The sequence below is a fragment of the Nematostella vectensis genome, chromosome 10 (genome assembly GCF_932526225.1).
Source record: "Nematostella vectensis chromosome 10, jaNemVect1.1, whole genome shotgun sequence".
Lineage (NCBI taxonomy): Eukaryota > Metazoa > Cnidaria > Anthozoa > Actiniaria > Edwardsiidae > Nematostella > Nematostella vectensis.
Window position 1 is genome coordinate 16,344,531 of NC_064043.1, and position 27,997 is coordinate 16,372,527.

The 27,997-nt window shown below is 40.2% G+C and overlaps 2 protein-coding genes across 3 annotated transcripts; both read left to right on the top strand.

The window, feature by feature from the left end:
* Window positions 1-9,423: 9,423 nt before the first annotated feature.
* LOC116605169 lies at window positions 9,424-14,941 on the top strand. Of its 2 annotated transcripts, XM_048733574.1 has the most exons (6): window positions 9,427-9,885; window positions 10,868-11,278; window positions 11,456-11,647; window positions 12,934-12,987; window positions 13,452-13,568; window positions 13,738-14,941. In XM_048733574.1, the coding sequence occupies exons 1-6, from the start codon at window positions 9,807-9,809 to the stop codon at window positions 13,767-13,769; spliced, it is 885 nt and encodes a 294-aa protein (XP_048589531.1). In that variant the 5' UTR covers window positions 9,427-9,806; the 3' UTR covers window positions 13,770-14,941. The 2 variants fall into 2 exon arrangements, with proteins under 2 accessions (XP_048589532.1, XP_048589531.1); XM_048733575.1 differs by lacking the exon at window positions 12,934-12,987 and having other exon boundaries at window positions 9,424-9,885.
* A 1,841-nt stretch (window positions 14,942-16,782) lies between these two features.
* Window positions 16,783-27,946, top strand: LOC116607203. Its single transcript, XM_048733576.1, has 6 exons — window positions 16,783-17,275; window positions 18,747-19,157; window positions 19,335-19,526; window positions 25,709-25,825; window positions 25,995-26,020; window positions 27,267-27,946. Exons 1-6 carry the CDS (start codon window positions 17,197-17,199, stop codon window positions 27,537-27,539), a joined length of 1,098 nt encoding a protein of 365 aa, XP_048589533.1. The 5' UTR covers window positions 16,783-17,196; the 3' UTR covers window positions 27,540-27,946.
* Window positions 27,947-27,997: the final 51 nt, after the last annotated feature.

Genomic DNA, 27,997 nt, shown 5'->3' on the forward strand with positions numbered 1-27,997 from the left:
AAAATTTTCTAAAATGATACCCATTACAGAAAATGAACATATAAACTTTGCTGTCTCATAAAGCTCTATGATCTGATGAGCCAGAGGTTGAAAGAGCTTTTATAGGAGAAGCTGCAGAGGGAAAAAAAAAACATTGCTTTTGAGCAAATTGCTCCTCTACAAAAAAAAGCTGTCTTGGCTTTCTATGAAACCTGAGTTTTACTTTTTGACCACATTATATTGTGACATGAGAAAAAAAAAAGTTTTTTAAGGTTTGTAAGAAAACAATGAGGTCCAGGGTTATTGAAAATATTGTAGGTGGCTAAAAACAAGGCATATTTTTTTAGGTAATAACAGATCCTCAAGGTCCTAATATGTATGTGCACCTTTTTTTAAAATCAAACCAGAATACCAGATTAGTCAATTTAAATTTCAAGTGTTTCTCAAATATATGTTGTTTTTCACAAATTACTAATACTTAGGGTTTTAGGAGACCAGCTCTCAATTTCTTTAAGGTTTTAGGAAACTAGTTCTCTATTTCTTTCTCCAAAGAAAGATGGAGTTTACCCAAGTAATTCATTTAAGCCTTGCTCATCTTTGTGAGAATTTGACCAATCATTCATTGAAATGAATTAAAAATAACTTTTGGTTTTATTTCTAGTATATCATAGCTGTCAACCCAACTTGGACAGAAATCTTGTGAAATTGAATGAAATACAGCAAATATGTGAAGAAAAAAAACAAGAGAGCCAATGCGGATGAATACAGAGAATGTATGAACATTCTCACAAAAATTAGGTTTATGATGAGGTCCAAAATCTTGTGACAGAGTTGACAGCTCTGGTAACTTATATTCAATTTATTCATGAAAAGTAGTAATAATTTTTTCTATGATAGATGGTGAATGGCAGATTTAGAGATCGAATTTGATAAATACAGCCTAGAATATTTATTCCCTGAGGTAAGTACTTAACCCATTGACTCCTGGCTTTTTTTCAGTCTGTTTTTTTTTTTACAAAAAACAGACTGAAAACAGATACCTCCCCCCCCCTTTTCTGAGTTTTATACAGCCCGTCAAAGTTAAATACAGCTGCACTTAGTCAGCGGTATCAAAGCTTTCCAACAAGTGCTTTGCGGTCCCCACTTTTAATCCCTCGTCGTTGTGCTGAAGCCAGCACAAGTTGATGGTTGCTTGTATTTTTCATCAAAAATACAGCTATGAGCATATTAGGAGAGTGTCTCAGGACATCATGAAGTCTTTTGGGGCATAATTGAGTGCTTTGCTTATGGATATTTGCAAGCAAAGGTGGATTCATGATGATTTTTTCTTGTTTGGCTTTGCCTGGATGAGAAAATAATTTTCTAATGATCACCACAGCTCTCCTAAATACTGTCTTTTCTGAAACCAAATTGATTCCAAAATTTTTTACACTGCTATTCTGGGCATTCATGATGATTCATGGATTCATGGATTCTGGATTCATGATGATTTTTTCTTGTTTGGCTTTGCCTGGATGAGAAAATAATTTTCTAATGAATCACCACAGCTCTCCTAAATGCTGTCTTTTCTGAAACCAAATTGATTCCAAAATTGTTTACACTGCTATTCTGGGTCTGTATGACCTGGAATTGATTTGTTTGGCTTCGGGGTGAAAAGACTTGTAAAAAACCATCTGACTTTGGGGAGAGGAGTGTTGACTGGCCCTCTCCTCGTGAATTTTCCCCTGTATCTCCCAGAATGCTTTGCAATATGTAAAGACATCTTTGTGGTTGTACAATCCTTCAAGGAGTGGACGTGTTTTTAGGCCATGGAAATGTACCTGGAGGATCAGAATAAAGGTATCTATTTGTGTCTTGAGCTGTGTTTGCTGATCTCTCTCCCTTGTGTGGTATTTTGAGCGTTTTATTGAGAGGGGTGATTCTGCTTTTCTCTCCTTGTTCGATTTGAGATTTGTCAAAGAACCTGTGCTATTATTTGGCTTAAGAGTAGATGCCAACACCTTGGTTGGATGCATATCTGCAAGACCATTTATCCCTTAGACTGATGCCTGAGTATCTTCATCTTGTCGAGTTTATTTTGCATTTATGAATTTTTTGGGTTGTGGGTACTTCCCAAAGCCGGTACAGGCCGGTTGAGGGGTCAATGTGTTAAAGTATAAATTAAATTCAACAATGAAAAAGGTGTTCAAAGCTTGAAAAGAAAACAACTCCGAAAGATCGTTCCGCTAAGTACTTTAATACAATACGCTAACTTACCTACGTCTTCCAGTGCAAGAACAAATACATAGGAGCACTTGTCGGAGAAGGTGTCTAAATTAGCTTGTTTTTTTCTTTCTTTAACTTGTGGCTTACTCTGACATTTCAGCTGCTCTTGACTCGAGCACAAGACTTGACTCTTCAAAACTTTCAACCATGCTTTTACACAGTCTTTTGCACATAATTGGACAAGTTCATATCCGTGGTTAGCATTCCCATGAATGATTGTTTTCAAGCACTTCTTTTTCGACAATTCTTGGCTTTTCTGCAGTCAGTTTTCGTGTGTTTCTGAGAGAAGCAGAAATACTCATCCGCTATATTGTTTTGCGCACTCTGGAGGCCTGTGCCGAGGCAGATTGCGGCTGGCTGGATGGCTGGCTGGCAGCTTGTGACAATGACGTCATTGACCACAAAAACTGAGTCGCCAAGTTATAGACCATTTCTATACCTATGGGGCCGCGCTGGCTCCGCTATAAGTAAGTAAGTAACTTATAAGTTTACTTAATTTAAAAGAGCAATAAGGTTCTTACTTAAATAAAAACATTTTCTTTGATTGAAAAAGGAGACGTTTGTGTATGGACAATCAATCGGAGAATGACAACATGATTTCCATATCCTTTTCAAGGGATAATGGATGAACAACCCAACGCAAGGTAAAATAAAGCATCCCCTCGTGGCTTCAAGTGTTTTGAAGTACTTAAAATTATAGAGTGCTAGAAAACAATAAGTTTTCATACTGTAGCTCCGACAAGCTAATGAAATTAAAGTCTTACTTACCTCCTTTTTCCAAACCCATCGTTTGTACGTCTTTATATTATATTATAAGTTAAATGTTTAAAGATTTTCTTAATTGGTTTAGACACGACGAAAGTAATGAAAAAAAAAAAAAACTCTCAATAATATTCACCGTGTTGGCCGCGGGTTGCAAGAGCAAAAACGCGTGAAAAAAGTTGACGCAGGGTTACCGTGAGTTTTTCATACAAAACACTAAAAGAACAAATTAAGTTATTGTTAGTTTTGCTGCAACTTTCGGGGTTTTATTAAGTATGAAGCATTCTCGGATAGTGCAAAAATGTATTCTTGCATAATTATTGCACTGAAGGGACGGTTTTCGAAGTTATCGTGATTTGTGTTGGCGACTTGCTTTCCCACTGGCTTGTGGGAAGGTTACAACGATACTTTACTAAGGAAGTTCGAGCTTTCATTCCCAAACAAATTCGGGCCTTTCATTTTAAAAGCACACCCACCTTGGACTGTTCAACGATATCAGCGTCTCCCAACGGCTTATTCAAATGACTCGCTCGAAATTGGCTTTGTCATTCAAAGTACGATTAAAAAGATGCCAGTCTTAATTCACTCATTTCTCCTTCACTTATTTCTGCGATAAACGAGAAGAAGCTGCTGAGTATTTGAAGGAATGAGAACTCGCTCGCACTTTGAAACTTTGAAGGATCGCGCGGAAACCTCCTGACCCCAGTGACTTATGGGTAGACCAAGACACCCTCGGGCACAGGAAGCCCGCCTGGGAAGATAACCGCTGTTTAGATAATCGCAGGCGCTACTTAACCAGAACAATCAATCAAGGTATTTTTCACGTCTATGCGTATCTGCCCTCGGATATACTACGATGGCCTGTATAAATAATGCCTGATTAATAAGGGCTTCAAAAACTTTGTAATGAGTATTTTAGCTCTATGATATTACCGCCATTGTAGTTATCACAGCCAAAACAAGTATAAAATATGACTTTCTTTTAGGGAAGGGCCAAAATCTTTGCGTGTGCATGTTGTTGAATTGCGGCAGGATGAGAATGCTAGACATCAATAAATCTCTCTATTTATTGTTAAACCATTATTTCACAGTACAAAATGTCCGTGTGTGTTTTTCTCATTTCAACGAGTAGTAAATTGAAATCTAGCTAAATCCTGTTTATATCCGTCATTCCAGTTCTATTACCCGGTTTTTTGAGCATTCCAAAGCGCCCTCGAAATATTTGTACGAAAAGTCCGCGGAAGAAATAAAGTCGTTCTTCGAATGCAAACTCACAACATAACTTACTCTCCGTAAAGATATGCTTTGCTTTGCTAAAAAATATTTGCTAGAGCCGTGATAAGAGCGTTGCAACAAGCAGAGCAAATCTCAGTGCACGGAGTATGATGTTATCTGTCCGTAACTGAAAGTCATGTATAAAAATACTATCAAAAAATAATGTGATCTGCCTTCTCCTTTAACCGTCATTTCCCCTGGGAAAAACTGTACAATCTATATACAGTAGTCTGTTTCTAAAACGTTCTCTGATTGGCTACTGAGCTACTATTATCCTGGTATATACAATTTTTCTATACATATGGGGCTTCGCTAATAGTCTAATATAGTCTTGTGTGCTTCTTAACATAAAAAGTATAAGAAAATCATTAGAAAAACCATCAATCATATTTGAATGTTAATCTTGTGAATGGGTCTTCTCAGATTGCGGGTGTAAAAGCAGATTTGCAAGTGTTTCTGAAAATAAAATTGCTTTTAAGCTCGTTTTATATACTAAAACAATTATACTATTTCCATTGAGGTCGATAGTGGCGAAATATCTACCAAGAGCCGGAAAATCGGCTTCAAACTCCCTGGGTTTTTTTTTTACAATTTCCCGCCGAAATTATTTTGCAACGCGCGCGAGAAATTCAAAGTTTGCTGAAATTTTATTTGCGATAAACAAATAAAGCCCATCGTCACTTTATACAAATAAAACGACAAGTAACTCATAGTTTAAACACGAGGTTCTGCTATAAAAGGGAAAGCTCCTTCCACCCCCGGGCTCAAGAACAACCAGTTATCAATCAGCCGTCAATGAGTCAACATTGCTCTCAGCGCTAAATTCAAATTTTATAATCTAAACCTAATTAAATATCATTCCCTGACTTGTCCACCTAAAATGGTTCTATTTATAGTAAAACAATGCTATACCAAGCTGTGTGCGCTCTGAAATGCGAGCATTTTCATCACATCACGATAATATTTTATGCAGATGCGTTAGATTATGAATAGCGCAAAATTTAAACTTTTGCACCGAAAACGTGAGTGGAGAGCAAATCACTAATTTATCAATCTCTTAACACAACTGTCTTGTTGTCTGTGCAAAAATAGTTTTATTCCAGCCAACTAAGGCTCAGAGATAAGGAATATACAAGAGACATAAGTTGTGTAATCCTCGGAAACCCAGGGGTATTTTCCTCTAACGTTTCACTCGTGAGAAAAATAACCCCTTGGGAACAGTAAAGAACGAACTTCTCAGGCTAATGTGAAGGCGCTTATACGCGGATATCAAAGCATTTTTCTAAAATACAAGACTGCGATAACCTAAAACAACCAAATTTGGCTTGATGAATATCCATAGCAGAAAAACATGATCTGTTGCCATGGAAGCATATGTGCATATATTAATTGCATATTGATTAGCTAAAAACGGAAATGGGGAAAACTTATACAGTATAAATTGGTGTTCTAAGCACATATATATATTCATAGTCAAAAGCCCCATAATAAATAGCCTTTGCATCTGGTCCATCGACCCCGTAACCATAACAACGGTTACCGTGGTAACATAAATTTCTATATTTCGCAAAAATTAATAGCTTGACCAGGTGCAAAGGCTATTTCAGATCTATATAATGTCAATAAACAAATATATGCCTTAAGATTTCTAAATTGTTTTGCCTAAATGTTCCCCATTTTTACTTGAATGATTCTAGCTATTTAAAATTCTAATTTATGCAATTAACGCGTTTCCATTGCAACCACAATTTCAAATGTTGTTAGTTACCACGATCTACCACTATGAAAAGCTTTATTGCCATACCATGTATACATCGCGAGATATTCAAGAAAATCATTTTGTTCCGCGTATAAGCCCATGGTCAAGCCTTTATTAGCCTGAGTTGGCAAAAAAGCCGTCGCGACAGACGACTGCGCCTGGGTCCCTTGGAGATCAAACATGTCAAAAGCTGTCATCGATCAATCTTTCTTGGAGGCAAATCACTGGGAAATCTTATGCCTTTCAGAAATATTTTGCCGTTTCGCCAGCTCGGTCTTTACGAAAGAAAAATGGGCTAGCCTTGTCTCTACTCGGAAATGTAAGGCAATCGGGACTTATTGCCGCGTTTGCGGGAAATAGTCCCGGTTATTAAAAAAAGGTACAGGCTATTCGGATCGCATTTGCTTGGAGAACAACTCTCCTCGATTACTGGAAGGAATGTACCACAAAATATGGTTTTACCGACTTTATTTGCACATTTTGCAAGTCAAGGATATACGACATCCTCTCTGTAAGCTTAAGCTTTGGTGCCAAGTAATAGCTTCACCGCTTCACTGCCGAATGACTTGGGACTACCGGGCACGATCCTCGCTTTTCCCTTGTCTAGAATGTTAGTGTCCTTTGGGTTGGAAATATCGGCGGAACGTATCCCGACTGAGTTCAGATAGGCCAACTGGTCTCGGATTACCGACTGGAGAAGACAAGTTACAACAACTATCGGGTTCCCTGCTGAAATTGTTTTTTTTGCTTTCAAAATGTAGTACATGTTCGACATGGCTTGAAAAATCAAACTCTTTCCACACCCTGTGGGTAGTTTAGCAAAAACATCCTTTCGTTTGTAAAACCCCTTTCTAAACGTGTATTTTACGGCTGAAATGATGTCGGGAATTAGCCCTTCGAATAAGTAGTTGTTTAAAGCGAAATAAATTATTTATACGATTAAATTCGTGAAAACGACGTGTCAAACGGGACTGTTGGTCAATATTCGTATATTGTCTTTATTGGAGGTTCTGTATTTCGTGGTGGTTAAAAGCATTGTGTGGAAAAACAGAGTGGATTTGATTCGATGCCATATCAATGTTCAGAGCGAGCAAAATCCTTTAAAAAGATACGAACATCAACAACTCTCAGAAGCGACACCTCGTTTCGCGCGACCATTATATTAAAGGTAACTAAACAAAGTTGGAAATTCGATAAAATAATAACAGCAAAACGGCTCTCGATATTTCCCCACTATCCACCTATAATTGCGACGTCTAACTAGTTAATTATCAAGATTGCTATCTTTCTCAGGAGCCGATTCCATTGATTGAAATGAAACAAGTGAACCGCACCCCATTTGGCGAACAAATGGTATCACCTCTAGAGTGTACAGTGACGTCGCGGGAGGGTCCGATAACCGGTCACCCTATAACGTCAAGGAAGAGTGTAGTTACCGGTCACCACATAACGTCACAGCGGTTGAAACCAGTCATTACACAGAGCTATTAAGCCAGACATCAGACTACGAGCCGCTATACGTGTATGGAAACGTTGGAAGACAGAGCGGGAAGAATGTGGAGTATAGTGTGTGTTAAAAAGAGTTTTACCAAAAAAACATCTTAGAAATAATAGAAGCCATCTTTGGGTTGCTTTTGCTAACATACGAACCAAAGAAGTGAATATTTGAAAGCACATCAATAGGAAAGATGCAAACATTTAAGAAGAGACTAGACCCAAACGTCACTACAGAACACCAATAAGATGCGATAATTTAAGTTGAGGCTACACCAAAACGTCACTACAGACGACACGGACAGTAAGAGTTCATGAGCGCGTATTTTGATTCATCACCTGTATCAAAGCAATATGTTCCTTATTTAGAATGGTTTTATCAAGAATAATGAAATTAAATCGTGCAATCGTTGTATTCTCTTTATTCATTTTATCAATGAAACACATTGAAATGATTGAAATGAAAATGAAATGAAGTGAACAAAATCACGCCTCTGTGAAGCAGAGTAGTTGCGCTGACGTTTCGAACTTTTTTTCTTTTGCTCCGACCACTCATTTCACAGAAAGGTACAACATGCCATTTTAACCCTGTGCTGGTTTATAGCCTGTCTACACCTCGCCTACGCAGACTTCCTAGTTATTCTAACTGGACCTTTTTTAGTTAGCAATGTAACCCAATGTCAGAAAGATCCTTTATATTACCCTCGGGACCGTATTTCTTTTCTGCCGAGAGCATGTTTTTTTTAATCCAGCGTACTTTGCGGGCGCTCCAAAAGGTCATTACCGCAAAAGAGCCGCTGGAAAAGTTTCCTAGTTCTGAGGGCGTGATAAGTCGGAAGCTCAAGCCAATTTAAAACAGCCGATAAAATCAACATTATTCTGACGGAATTAAATGCAGTTTCTTTCTTCGAGATACCATAATGGAACGTCAGAAAAAAGTCTTATCGTACAAAACAAAGTATAACTTGATCCTTGAAACAGGCAAACAAGGAAACACTGCTCTGCTGTGATTGGGCCTTTTCACACCTAAAAAAAGGCCCAATCATAGCACAGCAGCTCCCAGCGTTTTGGAACTCAAAATTGTTATAAACTTTTCTAGAGGCTCTTTTGCGGTAATGAACAATGAATTTCTCAGCGGTTGCTATGGCATCGCATTCTGTTGAAGGCCGGCATTGCTTCGAAGAGTCGAAGGTGTGTTTGCCAGGGCGTGGAGCATTTCTAGCCTGTTGTATTTTATTACGAGTGGGGAGGAGGTGAACCGAGATGAGGGAGAAAAATCGCCTCAAACTGTTATGAATCACGGCTAAAACGGATCTATCTATGACAACAGCTTTAGATATTGGCTTTATTACATATATATTCGGTGAACAAATTAAAGATAATATTCGATACACGAACATCGTCTGGTTTGCCCGTGGTGTGAATGTCAAGTTGTTTGCCATAGCATCACGGGATTTATAGAGAGAGAAGCCCCTGCTACTTAAAACCGCACCCCCCACTTATCCCCTCTATCCCCCGTCGACATCACAGCTGTGTTTATATGCCAACAAGTTCCCGATAGCGAACCGCAAATCATCTCCTCTACTTCACTTGCCTTTTTAAGACTAACGAAAAACAAAAACTTACGAATAGCTAAAAGTTCCTTCGAGTGAGACGCCACAATTGCAAAGACATCGATAAACCAATTTTCATAAGGCTCAAAATAAAGAATTGAAAAATATTAATAAGAATATCTGTTTGCATTTCTGATAAATAAATTAATTGTAAGTTTGTTTTATAACGATTTATTTTCGGAGTGCAATCATCGGTTCATTCCATTTCCTACTTCCTGGTGGAATCATAATTTAGCGGAAAAATGCAGACCTGTAAACTGTATATTCAGACGGTGTTGACTTTCGTGGTAAATCCGTGCGTTCTCGTAGACCAACACAAAAAGCACTAATTAATAACATGTCAGCTTTTGAACACCTTATTAGATCCAAAATGCGCGTCCAATTTTCCAATTCCTTTATACAAAATGTTCGAGCTTTGAAGATGCTTCCGCTATCGCTGACAGCATAATTCTCATGCGAGAGTCGCACTATTGCCATGAAAATTAATTGGAGATTAAGCGAGGTGAGAGTATGACATAAAAAACAGCGGTTTTCTCTACATCCGTTTAAGCTCCGATCACTCTATTATTGGAAGCTCAGATCGAAAACCGAAACTAATTTCATCTCACATGACAGCTTGCGCTCAACGCTACAAAAATTTGTGACTTTTTTACTTAATTATGAACGTTACTCGAGGAAAATCAAGTGTGATAATTCTCAGATTGATTATCATCCTACAAGGAGCCTCAAGCATTTCTGGTAAGCCGAACATTATTTGGATAGTCTCTCGTCGACGATTTATTTCGGTTTGTGCTTATACCATCGCGTGAAAGTACGAGTCATAAAACGCAGGCGATATACTACGACGAAACAAGCACATAATTTTACAGGGCACATTCACGAGTAAAAAAATTATAACTCTAGCGTCAAAGATAACCAGAAACTTACACAGTTACACAGTCGTAACACATAAAGTCATAACACCTTAACACGTGTAGTTATAACACAGTAACACATGTAATCATAACACAGTAACACATGTAGAACAACACAGTAACACACATACAATCTTAACAGAGTAATAACACAGTAACACATATGTCATTACACATTAACACCTGTAGATATAACACAGTAACACATGTAGATATAGCACAATAACACATGTAGATATTCCACAGTAACACATGTAGTCATAACACAGTAACACATGTAGATATAACACAGTAACACATGTAGATATAACACAGTAACACATGTAGATATTCCACAGTAACACATGTAGTCATAACACAGTAACACATGTAGATATAACACACTAACACATGTAGATATAACACAGTAACACATGTAGATATGCCACAGTAACATGTAGTCATAACACAGTAACACATGTAGATATAACACAGTAACACATGTAGATATAACACAGAAACACATGTAGTCAAAACACAGTAACATGTAGACATAACACAGTAACACATGTAGATATAACACAGTAACACATGTAGATATAACACAGTAACATGTAGTCATAACACAGTAACACATGTAGATATAACACAGAAACACATGTAGTCAAAACACAGTAACATGTAGACATAGTGCAATAACACACATACAGTCGTAGCACAGTAACACCTGTTATCATATCACAGTAACACATACAAAATCTTAATCCTATGCAATTACCCGGCTATACTATGTATTGTTAAGCCCGTATACCTCTTTTTTGGTTTAGGTGTCGATAAAGAGTGTGAATCATGCTATTCCTTCCATGATGACATCATGACATGGCTTCTCAGCCGACAACAATGCTCGGTTGCTGGTGGCGATTTGGTTGTAATGGAGACAAAGGAGGAGTGGGCGTTCATCACGGAGCAAATTCAAACCAAGACGGTCCCAGACGGGTCAAACGAGTCGTTCATTGGGATGGAGATTCCTGACAATTGGAAGAAAGGAGAGCCTTTGAAGTGGAAAAACGGAGCTAATTTTACCCTCACAGACAAATGGCAATCAGGCAAGCCAACAGCGAATGAAGGAGAGCAGCGTACTTCAAGCGTGTTGATATCACGAGATTACATGTTTAAAGGATCTCTGAATTCTATAAGATATGATTTACAGAGAGGTCGCATCTGTGAATATAAGAAAGGTAAGATATTATGTTATGCACCTATTTTACAAAAACCTCAGCACAAACAGCGCCAATAGCGACTGGCTAATGGCAGTTCTCCGTTTGCATTGACAAGGTTTTTGTGAAACAGGTGTATATCCTTTTGTCAATGATAAATGCCTCGAACGATAACAGCAACAATGTCATGATTATCAGACTGTAGCCAAGCAGGTCGTGTGTCGCGATGTATCAGCCCAACTACAGAAACCCTTACGACTGAAACAATAGCAGCTTCACAATTAACACCGTCATCTTCAGCAACAACAACAACTCTACGTACAAATACCAAGACGACGGAGTCAGCAATAACAACAAGTTTATCGACCTCACTGCCAGTTATTCTGCCGAGTAAGTGAACCTAAACAATAAAGAAGATATATTCTTTGAGGAAAAAAATTAGAATTGAAAATGTCTATCTAACTTTGCGTTGGGTTTATTTTATCTGATGTGCTGGAGAGTGGTTGAAAGGTAAACACATTGGCCGGGTTTTTTTATTTTATCTGATGTGCTGGAGAGTGGTTGAAAGGTAAACATATTGGACGGTTTTTTTTTATTTTATCTGATGTGCTGGAGAGTGATTCAAAGGTAAACATATTGGTCGGGGGGGCTTTATTTTATCTGATGTGCTGGAGAGTGATTCAAAGGTAAACATATTGGACGGGGGGCTTTATTTTATTTGATGTGCTGGAGAGGTGAAAGGTAAACATATTGGACGGGGGGCTTTATTTTATTTGATGTGCTGGAGAGTGATTCAAAGGTAAACATATTGGACGGGGGGCTTTATTTTATCTGATGTGCTGGAGAGTGGTTGAAAGGTAAACATATTGGACGGGGGGCTTTATTTTATCTGATGTGCTAAAGAGTGATTCAAAGGTAAACATATTGGACGGGGGGCTTTATTTTATCTGATGTGCTGGAGAGTGGTTGAAAGGTAAACATATTGGACGGGGGGCTTTATTTTATTTGATGTGCTGAAGAGTGATTCAAAGGTAAACATATTGGATGGGTTTTTTTATTTTATCTGATGTGCTGAAGAGTGATTCAAAGGTAAACATATTGGACGGGGGGCTTTATTTTATTTGATGTGCTGGAGAGTGGTTGAAAGGTAAACATATTGGACGGGGGGCTTTATTTTATCTGATGTGCTGGAGAGGTGAAAGGTAAACATATTGGACGGGGGGCTTTATTTTATTTGATGTGCTGGAGAGTGATTCAAAGGTAAACATATTGGACGGGGGGCTTTATTTTATCTGATGTGCTGGAGAGTGATTCAAAGGTAAACATATTGGACGGGGGGCTTTATTTTATCTGATGTGCTGAAGAGTGATTCAAAGGTAAACATATTGGTCGGGGGGCTTTATTTTATCTGATGTGCTGGAGAGTGATTCAAAGGTAAACATATTGGACGGGGGGCACGGCGCATGCGCTTATTATCAACAACGCTATTGTCTTTTCTTATTGCTTATTTCCTTCCTCTCTGTTCATTAATATCTCATGGTTAATCAAGGGGTCTTCGCTGCTGCCAAGAAGCTCTGTTTCCCCATGTTATAATGAATATCAGAAATAAATGAATGGGTTGATATTTGGTGCATTTACAATGCCATGTAGAGTAAATTATACTTTTTCTTATTCAGAGGAGTCGTCGACTATCCAATCTCTATCAACTCCAAGAGATGATGCACCTCACGGTACATTACCCAATACTACGTGACGAAAGAGACAGTGTGCAGCTCCCCTCCTCTAATTCCAGTCCGGGGGCGGGAATTTCAGCGTTTGACCATTTAACGGACCACTTAATTCCATGGATCAAGGGGTGGGGGATTTCTCCCAAGTCCCCTTGATAGCCTACCTCTTTACCTAATGACACTTCTTCACTTCTTCTGGATAAAAAATATATGAATATGTTTTATAAAATTGCCAAAAAACTACTATAAAATTGTGCCATGTAACACAGTTTGCCAGTGGAGTATGATGCTGGTCCAATCTGAGCTATTGCAACATGGGTGAAAAGCAGTCACCAACAAGCACAAAAAATACATAATATCCCGCTCCCGCTAGAAATGAAGCATTATTTGCGTCTTGTGAGAACTGACTGCTTGTCCCTGATGACTCCACTATAGTTTTCTGAATCCTGTACTATTGGTTATTTCAGCGTCTTCTAAGTCATCTAGCGCGCTGTCCTTGGAGGTGCTGGTGGTCCTAGTACTCCTCTCTGTGGCATGCATCATACTCATCATCATCGTGTGCGTGTGGAAACACCAGCACCGCGGTAAGCCTGTGGTGTCCTGATCCTCAACATGGCTCTAATAGGGGACTAAGAGAAATGGTTCAGCTTTATTTAGAAGACCTTGATTTCTAGCATCTTGATTTCAATCTTACCGTAGATGTTATTAACTGATTACACAGTAGTACAATTTTCAATTTGTTTATATCCGCAGAAAAAAAGCGTCCAAGAAATTTCAAGGCATGAGGGTCAAGGTCAAGGTCAAGGTCAACTCTAATACTTACAAGAGGATATGAGCAGACGGGAGCATACGGGATATGAGCAGACAGGCCGCTTATCCGAGGGAGGCGCTTATTTAAAAGGACTTTTTCTTGTCCAGAGTCTTTGAGCTCCATTGCTTTCTTAGAACATGTATAATAGTTATTTTACTTAGTTACAAAAAAATCTTGGGGGGATGGGGGGGCGCTTATTCGAGGGAGGCGCTAATTCCAGTAAATTTGATATATCTTTGTTTAGACAACGACACTGGTAAATCGCGCGCTCTGATTGGTCAAAGTCCCGGTTATTAAAAAAGGCACAAGCTATTCGGATCGCATTTGCTTGGAGAACAACTCTCCTCGATTACTGGAAGGAATGTACCACAAAATATAGTTTTACGGACTATTTGCACATTTTGCAATTCGATAAAATAATAACAGCAAAACGGCTCTCGATATTTCCCCACTATCCACCTCAATGGAAATGGTATAATTGTTATAATTGCGCAGTCTAACATTTTAATTATCAAGATTGCTATCTTTCTCAGGAGCCGATTCCATTGATTGAAATGAAACAAGTGAACCGCACCCCATTTGGCGAACAAATGGTATCACCTCTAGAGTGTACAGTGACGTCGCGGGAGGGTCCGATAACCGGTCACCCTATAACTATAAGAAAGAGTGTAATTACCGGTCACCACATAACGTCACAGCGGTTGAAACCAGTCATTACGCTGAGCTATTAAGCCAGACGTCAGACTACGAGCCGCTACACGTGTATGGAAACGTTGGAAGACAGAGCGAGAAGAGTGTGGAGTATTGTGTGTTTTAAAAAGAGTTTTACCAAAAAAACATCTTAGAAATAATAGAAGCCATCTTTGGGTTTCTTTTGCTAACATACGAACCAAAGAAGTGAATATTTGAAAGCACATCAATAGGAAAGATGCAAAAATTTAAGAAGAGACTAGACCCAAACGCCTATACAGAACACCAATAAGATGCGATAATTTAAGTTGAGGCTACACCAAAACGTCACTACAGACGACACGGACAGTAAGAGTTCATGAGCGTGTATTTTGATTCATCACCTGTATCATAGCAATATGTTCCTTATTTAGAATGGTTTTATCAAGAATAATGAAATTAAATCGTGCAATCGTATCGTATTTTCTTTATTCATTTTATCAATGAAACACATTGAAATGATTGAAATGAAAATGTAATGAACTGATAAAAATCACGCCTCTGTGAAACAGAGTAGTTGCGCTGACCTGCTGACGTTTCGAACTTTTTTCTTTTGCTCCGACCACTCATTTCACAGAAAGGTACAATATCCATTTTAACCCTGTGCTGGTTTATAGCCTGTCTACACCTCGCCTACCGCAGACCTCCTAGTTATTCTAACTGGACCTTTTTTAGTTAGCAATGTAACCCAATGTCAGAAAGATCCTTTACATGACCCTCGGGACCGTATTTCTATTCTGCCGAGAGCATGTTTTTTTTAAGAGGGACAGCATGTTCGAGGATCCAGCGTACTTTGCGGGCGCTCCCAAGGGTCATTACCGCAAAAGAGCCGCTGGAAAAGTTTCCTAGTTCTGAGGGCGTGATACGTCGGAAGCTCAAGCCAATTTAAAACAGCCGATAAAATCAACATTATTCTGAAGGAATTAAATACAGTTTCTTTCTTTGAGATACCATAATGGAACGTCAGAAATATGTTCCTTTAAGGTCAGTACACACTAAATCGTTGTCTTGTTTTTAAATAGTTTGAACTTTTTGGGAAGAAACGTTGTCGTAGACAAAATGTGGAAAACTTAGCCTTTGTTTACGTTTTTTTCATGCTGCAGGCCGGCGCTCCAGCATGCGAATTTTCACTCGTAAGTTTACTTAAACTCAAGAAAGACTTCCTGTCTCAATATAGATATGGTCTTCAAGCACTTGGAGTTTGTTCGCTTGCAGTTGGACGATCGACTTCAGCGGGCAAACTAGCCTACTTGTAGGCGTTGATAGTTTTTCCAGCCTTAAGCTCGCATACAAGAAGTTCGAAGGAAGATCCACGCCCTCGCAAACACACCTTCGACTCTTCGAAGCAATGCCGGCCTTCAACAGAATGCAATGCCATGGCAACCGCTGAAAAATTCATTGTATTTTCTATTGTGTCCAGGCCCCGACCGCGCTCAGTGGACCGACTGTTTGTCAGCACCCTGGAAGAGCAATAAATTTCGATTTTGCAGCGAAAAATTGCAGGGAAATTCTGGTCTTGCGGATTATTTTCTTCGAAAGATGTGTTTAGAAATTATTATTTTATGGCATAGGATTCTGAAGGAAAAAGCTGTCCGTTTTCTGGGCGTGGAGCTTCCTACCCTGTATTTTATTACGAGTGTGGAGGAGTTGAACCGAGTTGAGGGAGGAAAATCGCCTCAAACTGTTATTAATCACGGCTAAAACAGCTTTAGAAATTGGCTTTATCACATATATATTCGGTGAACAAATTAAAGATAAAATTCGATACACGAACATCGTCTGGTTTGCCCGTGGTGTGAATGTCAAGTTGTTTGCCGTGGCATCACGGGACTTAGAGTGAGAAGCCCCTGCTACTTAAAACCGCACCCCCCCACTTATCCCTTCTACCCCCCGTCGACATCACAGCTGTGTTTAGATGCCAATTAGTTCCCAATAGCGAACCGCAAATCATCTCCTCTACTTCACTTGCCTTTTTAAGACTAACGCAAAACAAAAACTTACGAATAGCTAAAAGTTCCTTCGAGTGAGACGCCACAATTTCAAAGACATCGATAAACCAATTTTCATAAGGCTCAAAATAAAGAATTGAAAAATATTAATAAGAATATCTGTTTGCATTTCTGATAAATCAATTAATTGTAAGTTTTTTTTAGAACGTTTTATTTTCAGAGTGCAATCATCGGTTCATTCCATTTCCTACTTCCTTATGGAATCATAATTTAGCGGAAAAATACAGACCTGTAAACTGTATATTCAGACGGTGTTGACTTTCGTGGTAAATCCGTGCGTTCTCGTAGACCAACACAAAAAGCACTAATTAATAACATGTCAGCTTTTGAACACCTTATTAGATCCAAAATGCGCGTCCAATTTTCCAATTCCTTTATACAAAATGTTCGAGCTTTGAAGATGCTTCCGCTATCGCTGACAGCATAATTCTCATGCGAGAGTCGCACTATTGCCATGAAAATTAATTGGAGAGTAAGCGAGGTGAGAGCGGTTTTCTCTACATCCGTTTGAGCTCCGATCACTCTATTATTGGAAGCTCAGATCGAAAACCGAAACTAATTTCATCTCACATGACAGCTTGCGCTCAACGCTGGTGGGTTTTTTTCCTGTGACTGCGTTAGGTACATTTGCTACAAAAATTTGTGACTTTTTTTTACTTAATTATGAACGTTACTCGAGGAAAATCAAGTGTGATAATTCTCAGATTGATTGTCATCCTACAAGGAACCTCAAGCATTTCTGGTAAGCCGAATATTATTTGGATAGTCTCTCGTCGACGATTTCTTTCGGTTTGTGTTTATACCATCGCGTGAAAGTACGAGTCATAAAACGCAGGCGATATACTACGACGAAACAAGCACATAATTTTACAGGGCACATTCACGAGTAAAAAATTTATAACTCTAGCGTCAAAGATAACCAGAAACTTACACAGTTACACAGTCGTAACACATAAAGTCATAACACCTTAACACATGTAGTTATAACACAGTAACACATGTAATCATAACACAGTAACACATGTAGAACAACACAGTAACACACATACAATCTTAACAGAGTAACACATGCAGTAATAACACAATAACAGATATGTCATTACACAGTAACACCTGTAGATATAACACAGTAACACATGTAGATATTCCACAGTAACACATGTAGTCATAACACAGTAACACATGTAGAATAACACACTAACACATGTAGATATAACACAGTAACACATGTAGATATTCCACAGTAACACATGTAGATATTCCACAGTAACACATGTAGTCATAACACAGTAACACATGTAGATATAACACAGTAACACATGTAGATATAACACAGTAACACATGTAGATATTCCACAGTAACACATGTAGTCATAACACAGTAACACATGTAGATATAACACACTAACACATGTAGATATAACACAGTAACACATGTAGATATGCCACAGTAACATGTAGTCATAACACAGTAACACATGTAGATATAACACAGTAACACATGTAGATATAACACAGAAACACATGTAGATATAACACAGTAACACATGTAGTCATAACACAGTAACACATGTAGATATAACACAGAAACACATGTAGATATAACACAGAAACAAATGTAGTCAAAACACAGTAACATGTAGACATAACACAGTAACACATGTAGATATAACACAGTAACACATGTAGATATAACACAGTAACATGTAGTCATAACACAGTAACACATGTAGATATAACACAGTAACACATGTAGATATAACACAGTAACACATGTAGATATAGCACAATAACACATATAGTCATTACACAGTAACACATATAGACATTACACAGTAACACATGTAGAATAACATCTAACACATGTAGATATAACACAGTAACACATGTAGTCATAACACAGTAACACATGTAGATATGCCACAGTAACATGTAGTCATAACACAGTAACACATGTAGATATGCCACAGTAACATGTAGTCATAACACAGTAACACAATGTAGATATAACACAGTAACACATGTAGATATAACACAGAAACACATGTAGTCAAAACACAGTAACATGTAGACATAGTGCAATAACACACATACAGTCGTAGCACAGTAACACCTGTTATCATATCACAGTAACACATACACAATCTTAATCCTATGCTATTACCCGGCTATACTATGTATTGTTAAGCCCGTATACCTCTTCTTTGGTTTAGGTGTCGATAAAGAGTGTGAATCATGCTATTCCTTCCATGATGACATCATGACATGGCTTCTCAGCCGACAACAATGCTCGGTTGCTGGTGGCGATTTGGTTGTAATGGAGACAAAGGAGGAGTGGGCGTTCATCACGGAGCAAATTCAAACCAAGACGGTCCCAGACGGGTCAAACGAGTCGTTCATTGGGATGGAGATTCCTGACAATTGGAAGAAAGGAGAGCCTTTGAAGTGGAAAAACGGAGCTAACTTTACCCTCACAGACAAATGGCAATCAGGCAAGCCAACAGCGAATGAAGGAGAGCAGCGTACTTCAAGCGTGTTGATATCACGAGATTACATGTTTAAAGGATCTCTGAATTCTATAGGATATGATTTACAGAGAGGTCGCATCTGTGAATATAAGAAAGGTAAGATATTATGTTATGCACCTATTTTACAAAAACCTCAGCACAAACAGCGCCAATAGCGACTGGCTAATGGCAGTTCTCCGTTTGCATTGACAAGGTTTTTGTGAAACAGGTGTATATCGTTTTGTCAATGATAAATGCCTCGAAAGATAACAGCAACAATGTCATGATTATCAGACTGTAGCCAAGCAGGTCGTGTGCCGCGATGTATCGGCCCAACTACAGCAACCCTTACGACTGAAACGATAGCAGCTTCACAATTAACACCGTCATCTTCAGCAACAACAACAACTATACGTACAAATACCAAGACGACGGAGTCAGCAATAACAACAAGTTTATCGACCTCACTGCCAGTTATTCTGCCGAGTAAGTGAACCTAAACAATAAAGAAGATATATTCTTTGAGGAAAAAAAATAGAATTGAAAATGTCTATCTAACTTTGCGTTGGGTTTATTTTATCTGATGTGCTGGAGAGTGGTTGAAAGGTAAACACATTGGCCGGGGTTTTTTATTTTATCTGATGTGCTGGAGAGTGGTTGAAAGGTAAACATATTGGACGGGGGGCTTTATTTTATCTGATGTGCTGGAGAGGTGAAAGGTAAACATATTGGTCGGGGGGGCTTTATTTTATCTGATGTGCTGAAGAGTGATTCAAAGGTAAACATATTGGTCGGGGGGGCTTTATTTTATCTGATGTGCTGGAGAGGTGAAAGGTAAACATATTGGACGGGGGGCTTTATTTTATCTGATGTGCTGGAGAGTGATTCAAAGGTAAACATATTGGTCGGGGGGGCTTTATTTTATCTGATGTGCTGGTGAGTGATTCAAAGGTAAACATATTGGTCGGGGGGCTTTATTTTATCTGATGTGCTAAAGAGTGATTCAAAGGTATACATATTGGACGGGGGGCTTTATTTTATCTGATGTGCTAAAGAGTGGTTGAAAGGTAAACATATTGGTCGGGGGGGCTTTATTTTATCTGATGTGCTGGAGAGTGATTCAAAGGTAAACATATTGGACGGGGGGCTTTATTTTATCTGATGTGCTAAAGAGTGGTTGAAAGGTAAACATATTGGTCGGGGGGCTTTATTTTATTTGATGTGCTGGAGAGTGATTCAAAGGTAAACATATTGGACGGGGGGCTTTATTTTATCTGATGTGCTAAAGAGTGGTTGAAAGGTAAACATATTGGTCGGGGGGCTTTATTTTATTTGATGTGCTGGAGAGTGATTCAAAGGTAAACATATTGGACGGGGGGCACGGCGCATGCGCTTATTATCAACAACGCTATTGTCTTTTCTTATTGCTTATTTCCTTCCTCTCTGTTCATTAATATCTCATGGTTAATCAAGGGGTCTTCGCTGCTGCCAAGAAGCTCTGTTTCCCCATGTTATAATGAATATCAGAAATAAATGAATGGGTTGATATTTGGTGCATTTACAATGCCATGTAGAGTAAATTATACTTTTTCTTATTCAGAGGAGTCGTCGACTATCCAATCTCTATTGTAATAAGTTGACTTGAAGGCTTTTTATTCACCTATTTTATTAACACAATACAAAACATGGCGGACTACACGAGGAACTCAATCCGGATGCGCATGTGCGAAAGATATGCTAATTAACCGGAAGTAAAACTACAACATCCCCTTCTCTAAGCTGAAAAGCTGAAAAATTACATGAGTACAAATGTGACTGGTAGTGTCCAATTAGGGATGTAAAAAAAAACAAAGAACTTTGCAGTACTAATAATAACATAGTTCAATATCTAATGTTTGTGTAGCAAATGCTACAAGTCCAGTCTGTCTGGGGGCTTCACTGTCCGTGTTGATCTGCGTAATGGTGGACCACTTTGGGTAGGTGTGGACTTCGCAGGGGTACCAGGTGTAGACGTCCTTGGCTCTGTTGGGGGTTGGTTGCCGTTAGGTGCTGGTTCTGCTACAGGCTCGTAGTCATCAGTAGCTGAGGTATTATTCAAGCTTAGTTTTTCACCTGTGGGACGAATGTGTCTGCGGTTTCTGGTGAGAGTACTGCCATTGGCCATGTCCACAATGTGCGAGCGTGGGGTTGGCGCAGCGGCTCGAACTATTCCTGGCTCCCATTTGGAGTTGAGGGGGTTGAAGACTCTGACAGCGTCCTGAGGGTAGACAGGCTGTAGACACTTGGAAGTCCTGTCGTAATATGATTTCTGTCGGTCTTGTCTGGCTTGCAGCTTGACATTGGCATCATAGTCAGGTTTGTTCAGTAGTGCATGCCTGGAAGTAGCTGGCAGGTTAGACTGATATATTCTGGAATTTAGCAACTCTGCTGGTGATGGCAGGGTGTGACCCAAAGGGGTTGTTCTCAGGCACAGCATGGCTAGATGTGGGTCTTGCCCTGATTCCTTGCACTTTTGAAGGAGATCCTTGACAGTTTGCACATTTCTCTCTATGAAGCCATTAGCCTCCTTGTAGTATGGGCTTGTAGTTGTATGAATAAATCCATAGGTGCTGCTGAAAACCTTGAATAGAGCAGACGTAAACTGGGTGTCATGTCCTGTGACAAGTTTGTCTGGTATGCCATGTTCCTCAAATATTCCTTTGAGGTGAGCGATGACAGTAGATGATTGGATGTTAGTTAGCTTGCGCACAATTGGGAACTTACTGTAGTAATCAGAGAGTAGTAAGTATGGTGAACCGTTCCAGGAGAACAAGTCAGATGCTAGGGTGTGCCAGGGCCTTGGTGGAACATCATGAGGCATTAGCGGCTCTTTAGTGTTCATGGACTGATTATGCTGACAGGGAGCACAACTCTTGACCATGTTGTCGATGTCGGCATTGATGTTCGCCCAAAAGACTGATCCCTTGGCTCTGAGCTTGCATTTTTCCGCACCCTGGTGTGCATAGTGTAGCTGCTGTAGAACATCTGGTTGCAGGGTCTTTGGAATTACAATTCGTCACGATAGTTCCAGTATGGGTGTAGTAACTCAGGGCATTCAGCTCTTTTGTTTGGCCAACCTTGGGCGATGACGGCACGAAGTGAGTGAAGTGTTGTGTCCTTCCTCGTCTCCTCTTGGATCTGCGTTATCCTAGTAGGGCTAGCATTGAGGTGCAAGTGTAGCTCATGTATAGAGACATCAAGTCCAGCGATAGTGTCACCGGGACTTGGGTTAAGTCGTGAGAGGGCGTCGGCCAGGGGTATGTCCTTCCCTGGGACATATCGAATGTCGATGTCGTATTTCTGTATCCGCAGCATCATCCTGGCAATGCGGGGTGGCGCGCTGGCCAGATGCTTTTTGAATATTGCCTCCAGTGGCTTGTGGTCCGTGTGGACCTGGACGTGGCGTCCATAAGCGTAGTAGTGGAATTTCTCGAGACCATGGACGACTGCAAGCATTTCCCTTTCTATGTTGGAGTACCTCCTCTCGGTTTCAGTGAGTAGCTTACTTCTGTACTCCACAGGGCCTTTATCTTGGATGAGTGTCGCGCCGAGGCCACGTTGAGATGCATCCACCTGGATTACGACAGGCTTGGTGCTGTCGAAATACTGCAGCGAGGCTGGCGATGTGATGAGTTTCTTGATGTCATCTACAGCTTTCTGGTGTTCTGGGCACCACTGGAATTGACTACTTTTCCTTGTCAAGTCCCAGAGGACCGCTGCTGTTGAAGCGAGGTTGGGTATGAAACGGCTAAGGTATTGCGTCATACCTAGGAAGACTTGGAGATCTGTGAGGCTCGTTGAAGGATCCATGTTGTTGATGGCTTCAACCTTAGCAGGGTCAAGTTTCAGACCATCTGCACTTAGGGTGTGTCCGAAGAAGACAAGTTCCTTGCTGGCAATTTTGCATTTGTCAGCATTGAATTTCAGACCAGTTTCACGGGCACGCTCCATTACTGCTTTCAGGTTATTGTCATGCTCCTTACGGTTGCGTCCGTAAACAACTATGTCGTCTGTGATGCCTGTCACCCCAGGTAAGTCACCAAAGGTTTCATCGACCTTCTTTTGGAAGATGTCCTGAGCACAAATCAGACCAAAGGGTAGTCGTAGGAATCTGAATCTTCCATGGGGAGAGTTGAATGTTGTATAGAGTGAGCTTTCCTGGTCAAGCTTTATGTTCCAATAACCGCTGCGGGCGTCAACTATGGAGAAGTACTCGGATCCACTTAGCTTTGATAAGACTTCATCAAGAGTGGGTGTACGATGATGTGGACGTTTGATGGCGCAGTTGAGGTCCTTTGGATCAAGGCAGAGTCGTATGGAGCCATTCCGCTTTGTGGAACAGACTAGCGAGTTGACCCAGTCAGTGGGTTCATCAACCTTGGTGATGATTCCTTGCTGTACGAGGGATTCCAACTCCTTGCGCAGAGGCTCCTGAAGTGCTTCAGGGACTCGTCGTGGCGGGTGGACCACAGCGGGTACTGTAGGGTCAAGTGTGATATGGAACTCTCCGCTGAAGCATCCGATGCCTTCGAAGCAGTCAGCATACTGTCTTAGTAGAGCTGCCTTTGCCTCAGGGTCATCCTTGGGTACTTGAGCTGGTCGTATTTCGGCTGGCTCAGCCTGGTCTTTGCTTAGACTGTGGTTAAGGGTTACAAGCTTCATTGCAGTACATGTGGGTAGTCCTAGGATTGTAGGTCCTGTCGTGTTTACAACATGAAATTCATGAGGGCTGGACTGACCGTTATGTAGTAAAGTGAGGTTGCAGGTACCGTAGTGTTGTACTTCATGGCCTCCATATGCTGTTATCCTTGTATCTGATGGGGCTAAGCTGAGGGGCTTGCCGTCTATGTCGCAGAGTGACTCTGGATAGATGTGCTTGTAGTTGCTTAATGGGATCACATTTCCTTCAGCACCAGTGTCAATCTTGCATAATAGTGGTAGTGTCCCGTTACTCGAGTTAACCTGTATGTTGACGAGCGCTTGAGTGATCTGTCGAGACATACTATCAATGGTCAGAGAGTGAAAATATAACTGTGGGGAATCTAGGGGTTCAGGTTCAGTGCTAGCATTCTCATTGCTGAGGGTGTTTATCTGTTGCTTTGATTTGTTCCGGTTTCCCCGCCTGCCTCTTCCCCTCGGGGTGGGACCTGGGGGTTTGGTGGAACGGCAAACCTTGGCCCAGTGGTTTGGTTTCCCACAGTTGCTGCATTTTGTTCCGTTTGCGGGGCACAGGGATTTTTGTGTCACATTATGGCTAGTGCCACAGTTCCCACAAGTTTGTATTTGTTTATTTTCACGTGAGTGTGTCTTGGGATGTGAAGAAGGGCTTTTGTGGGTTGTTGCGTGTACAGGTATAGTGTTTGTGCCTCTAATATCTTGTAACTGAGCCGAAGTGGCTTCCTCAGTCCTGGCTATGTCTATTGCCTTAGCGAGCGTTAGAGTTTTGTCTAACTCGAGGAGTTTAGCCTGGACACGTGGGCGGCGAGACCCGAAAATTAGAGCGTCAATAATGTGTTCGTCTACATTATCATACCTGCATTCGCTGGCTAGCAATCTTACTTTCTTTATAAATGAATCCACTGGTTCATCGTCCTTTTGCTTCAGAGTGCGTAGTTTAAATCGTGCTAAGCGAGAATTGCTCTTGGGGGCGACGTATTCTTCAAACTTCTCCCAGTAAGTTGACAGCTTTTTCTTCTCGTCTGAGGTTAGCGACCACGTAGAAACTAATTCAATTCCTTCTTCTCCCGTCCATATCAACAGATAACTGACCTTTTCTTCCTCCGATTTGGACTTAAGCGGGCCAGAAAAGTACAATTCGACGGTTGCCTTGAACTTTTTTAGCGCTTGTTGAAGATCGGTTGCATTCCAGTCCATACGAGGGCTAGTGAGTCCAGTGAGTTCGGCCATTTTCCTTGTGTAAACTTGCTAGATTTCTCGTAAAATACCGACCTGGTATGTTTGAGAGTGATTTTCCTTCAGTTTGCTTCTGACACCATGTAATAAGTTGACTTGAAGGCTTTTTATTCACCTATTTTATTAACACAATACAAAACATGGCGGACTACACGAGGAACTCAATCCGGGTGCGCATGTGCGAAAGATATGCTAATTAACCGGAAGTAAAACTACAACATCTATCAACTCCAAGAGATGATGCACCTCACGGTACATTACCCAATACTACGTGACGAAAGAGACAGTGTGCAGCTCCCCTCCTCTAATTCCAGTCCGGGGGCGGGAATTTCAGCGTTTGACCATTTAACGGACCACTTAATTCCATGGATCAAGGGGTGGGGGATTTCTCCCAAGTCCCCTTGATAGCCTACCTCTTTACCTAATGACACTTCTCCACTTCTTCTGGATAAAAAATATATGAATATGTTTTATAAAATTGCCAAAAAACTACTATAAAATTGTGCCATGTAACACAGTTTGCCAGTGGAGTATGACGCTGGTCCAATCTGAGCTATTGCAACATGGGTGAAAAGCAGTCACCAACAAGCACAAAAAATACATAATATCCCGCTCCCGCTAGAAATGAAGCATTATTTGCGTCTTGTGAGAACTGACTGCTTGTCCCTGATGACTCCACTATAGTTTTCTGAATCCTGTACTATTGGTTATTTCAGCGTCTTCTAAGTCATCTAGCGCGCTGTCCTTGGAGGTGCTGGTGGTCCTAGTACTCCTCTCTGTGGCATGCATCATACTCATCATCATCGTGTGCGTGTGGAAACACCAGCACCGCGGTAAGCCTGTGGTGTCCTGATCCTCAACATGGCTCTAATAGGGGACTAAGAGAAATGGTTTAGTTTTATTTAGAAGACCTTGATTTCTAGCATCTTGATTTCAATCTTACCGTAGATGTTATTAACTGATTAAACAGTAGTACAGTTTTCAATTTGTTTATATCCGCAGAAAAAAAGCGTCCAAGAAATTTCAAGGTATGAGGGTCAAGGTTAAGGTCAAGGTCAACTCTAATACTTACAAGAGGATATGAGCAGACAGGCCGCTTATTCGAGGGAGGCGCTTATTTAAAAGGACTTTTTCTTGTCCAGAGTCTTTGAGCTCCATTGCTTTCTTAGAACATGTATAATAGTTATTTTACTTAGTTACAAAAAAATCTTGGGGGGATGGGGGGGGGCGCTTATTCGAGGGAGGCGCTTATTCCAGTAAATTTGATATATTATCTTTGTTTAGACAACGACACTCGTAAATCGCGCGCTCTGATTGGTCAAAGTCCCGGTTATTAAAAAAGGCACAAGCTATTCGGATCGCATTTGCTTGGAGAACAACTCTCCTCGATTACTGGAAGAAATGTACCACAAAATATGGTTTTACGGACTATTTGCACATTTCGCAAGTCAAGGATATACGACATCCTCTCTGTAAGCTTAAGCTTTGGTGCCAAGTAATAGCTTCACCGCTTCACTGCCGAATGACTTAGGACTACCGGGCACGATCCTCGCTTTTCCCTTGACTAGAATGTCAGTGTCCTTTGGGTTGAAAATATCGGCGGTACGTATCCCGACTGAGTTCAGATAGGCCAAATGGTCTCGGATTATCGACTGGAGAAGACAAGTTACAAGAACTATCGGGTTCCCTGCTGAAATTGCTTTTTTGCTTTCAAAATGTAGTACATGTTCGGCATGGCTTAAAAAATCAAACTCTTTCCACACCCTGTAGGTAGTTGAGCAAAAACATCCTTTCGTTTGTAAAACCCCTTTCTAAACGTGTATTTTACGGCTGAAATGATGTCGGGAATTAGCCCTTCGAATAAGTAGTTGTTTAAAGCGAAATAAATTATTTATACGATTAAATTCGTGAAAACGACGTGTCAAACGGGACGTTTGGTCAACATTCGTATATTGTCTTTATTGGAGGTTCTGTATTTCGTGGTGGTTAAAAGCATTGTGTGGAAAAACAGAGTGGATTTGATTCGGTGCTCTCAATGTCCAGAGCGAGCAAAATCCTTTAAAAAGATACGAACATCAACAACTCTCAGAAGCGACACCTCGTTTTGCGCGACCATTATATTAAAGGTAACTAAAACAAAGTTTGAAATTCGATAAAATAATAACAGCAAAACGGCTCTCGATATTTCCCCACTATCCACCTCAATGGAAATGGTATAATTGTTATAATTGCGCAGTCTAACATGTTAATTATCAAGATTGCTATCTTTCTCAGGAGCCGATTCCATTGATTGAAATGAAACAAGTGAACCACACCCCATTTGGCGAACAAATGGTATCACCTATAGAGTGTACAGTGACGTCGCGGGAGGGTCCGATAACCGGTCACCCTATAACTATAAGAAAGAGTGTAATTACCGGTCACCACATAACTGAAACCAGTCATTACGCAGAGCTATTAGGCCAGACGTCAGACTACGAGCCGCTACACGTGTATGGAAACGTTGGAAGACAGAGCGGGAATAGTGTGGAGTATTGTGTGTGTTAAAAAGAGTTTTACCAAAAAAACATCTTAGAAATAATAGAAGCCATCTTTGGGTTGCTTTTGCTAACATACGAACCAAAGAAGTGAATATTTGAAAGCACATCAATAGGAAAAATGCAAACATTTAAGAAGAGACTAGACCCAAACGTCACTACAGAAAACCAATAAGATGCGATAATTTAAGTTGAGGCTACACCAAAACGTCACTAGAGACGACACGGACAGTAAGAGTTCATGAGCGCGTATTTTGATTCATCACCTGTATCAAAGCAATATGTTCCTTATTTAGAATGGTTTTATCGAGAATAATGAAAATAAATAGTGCAATCGTTGTGTTTTCTTTATTCATTTCATCAATGACAGACATTGAAATGATTGAAATGAAAATGAAATAAAGTGAACAAAATCACGCCTCTGTGAAGCAGAGTAGTTGCGCTGACGTTACGAACTTTTTTCTTTTG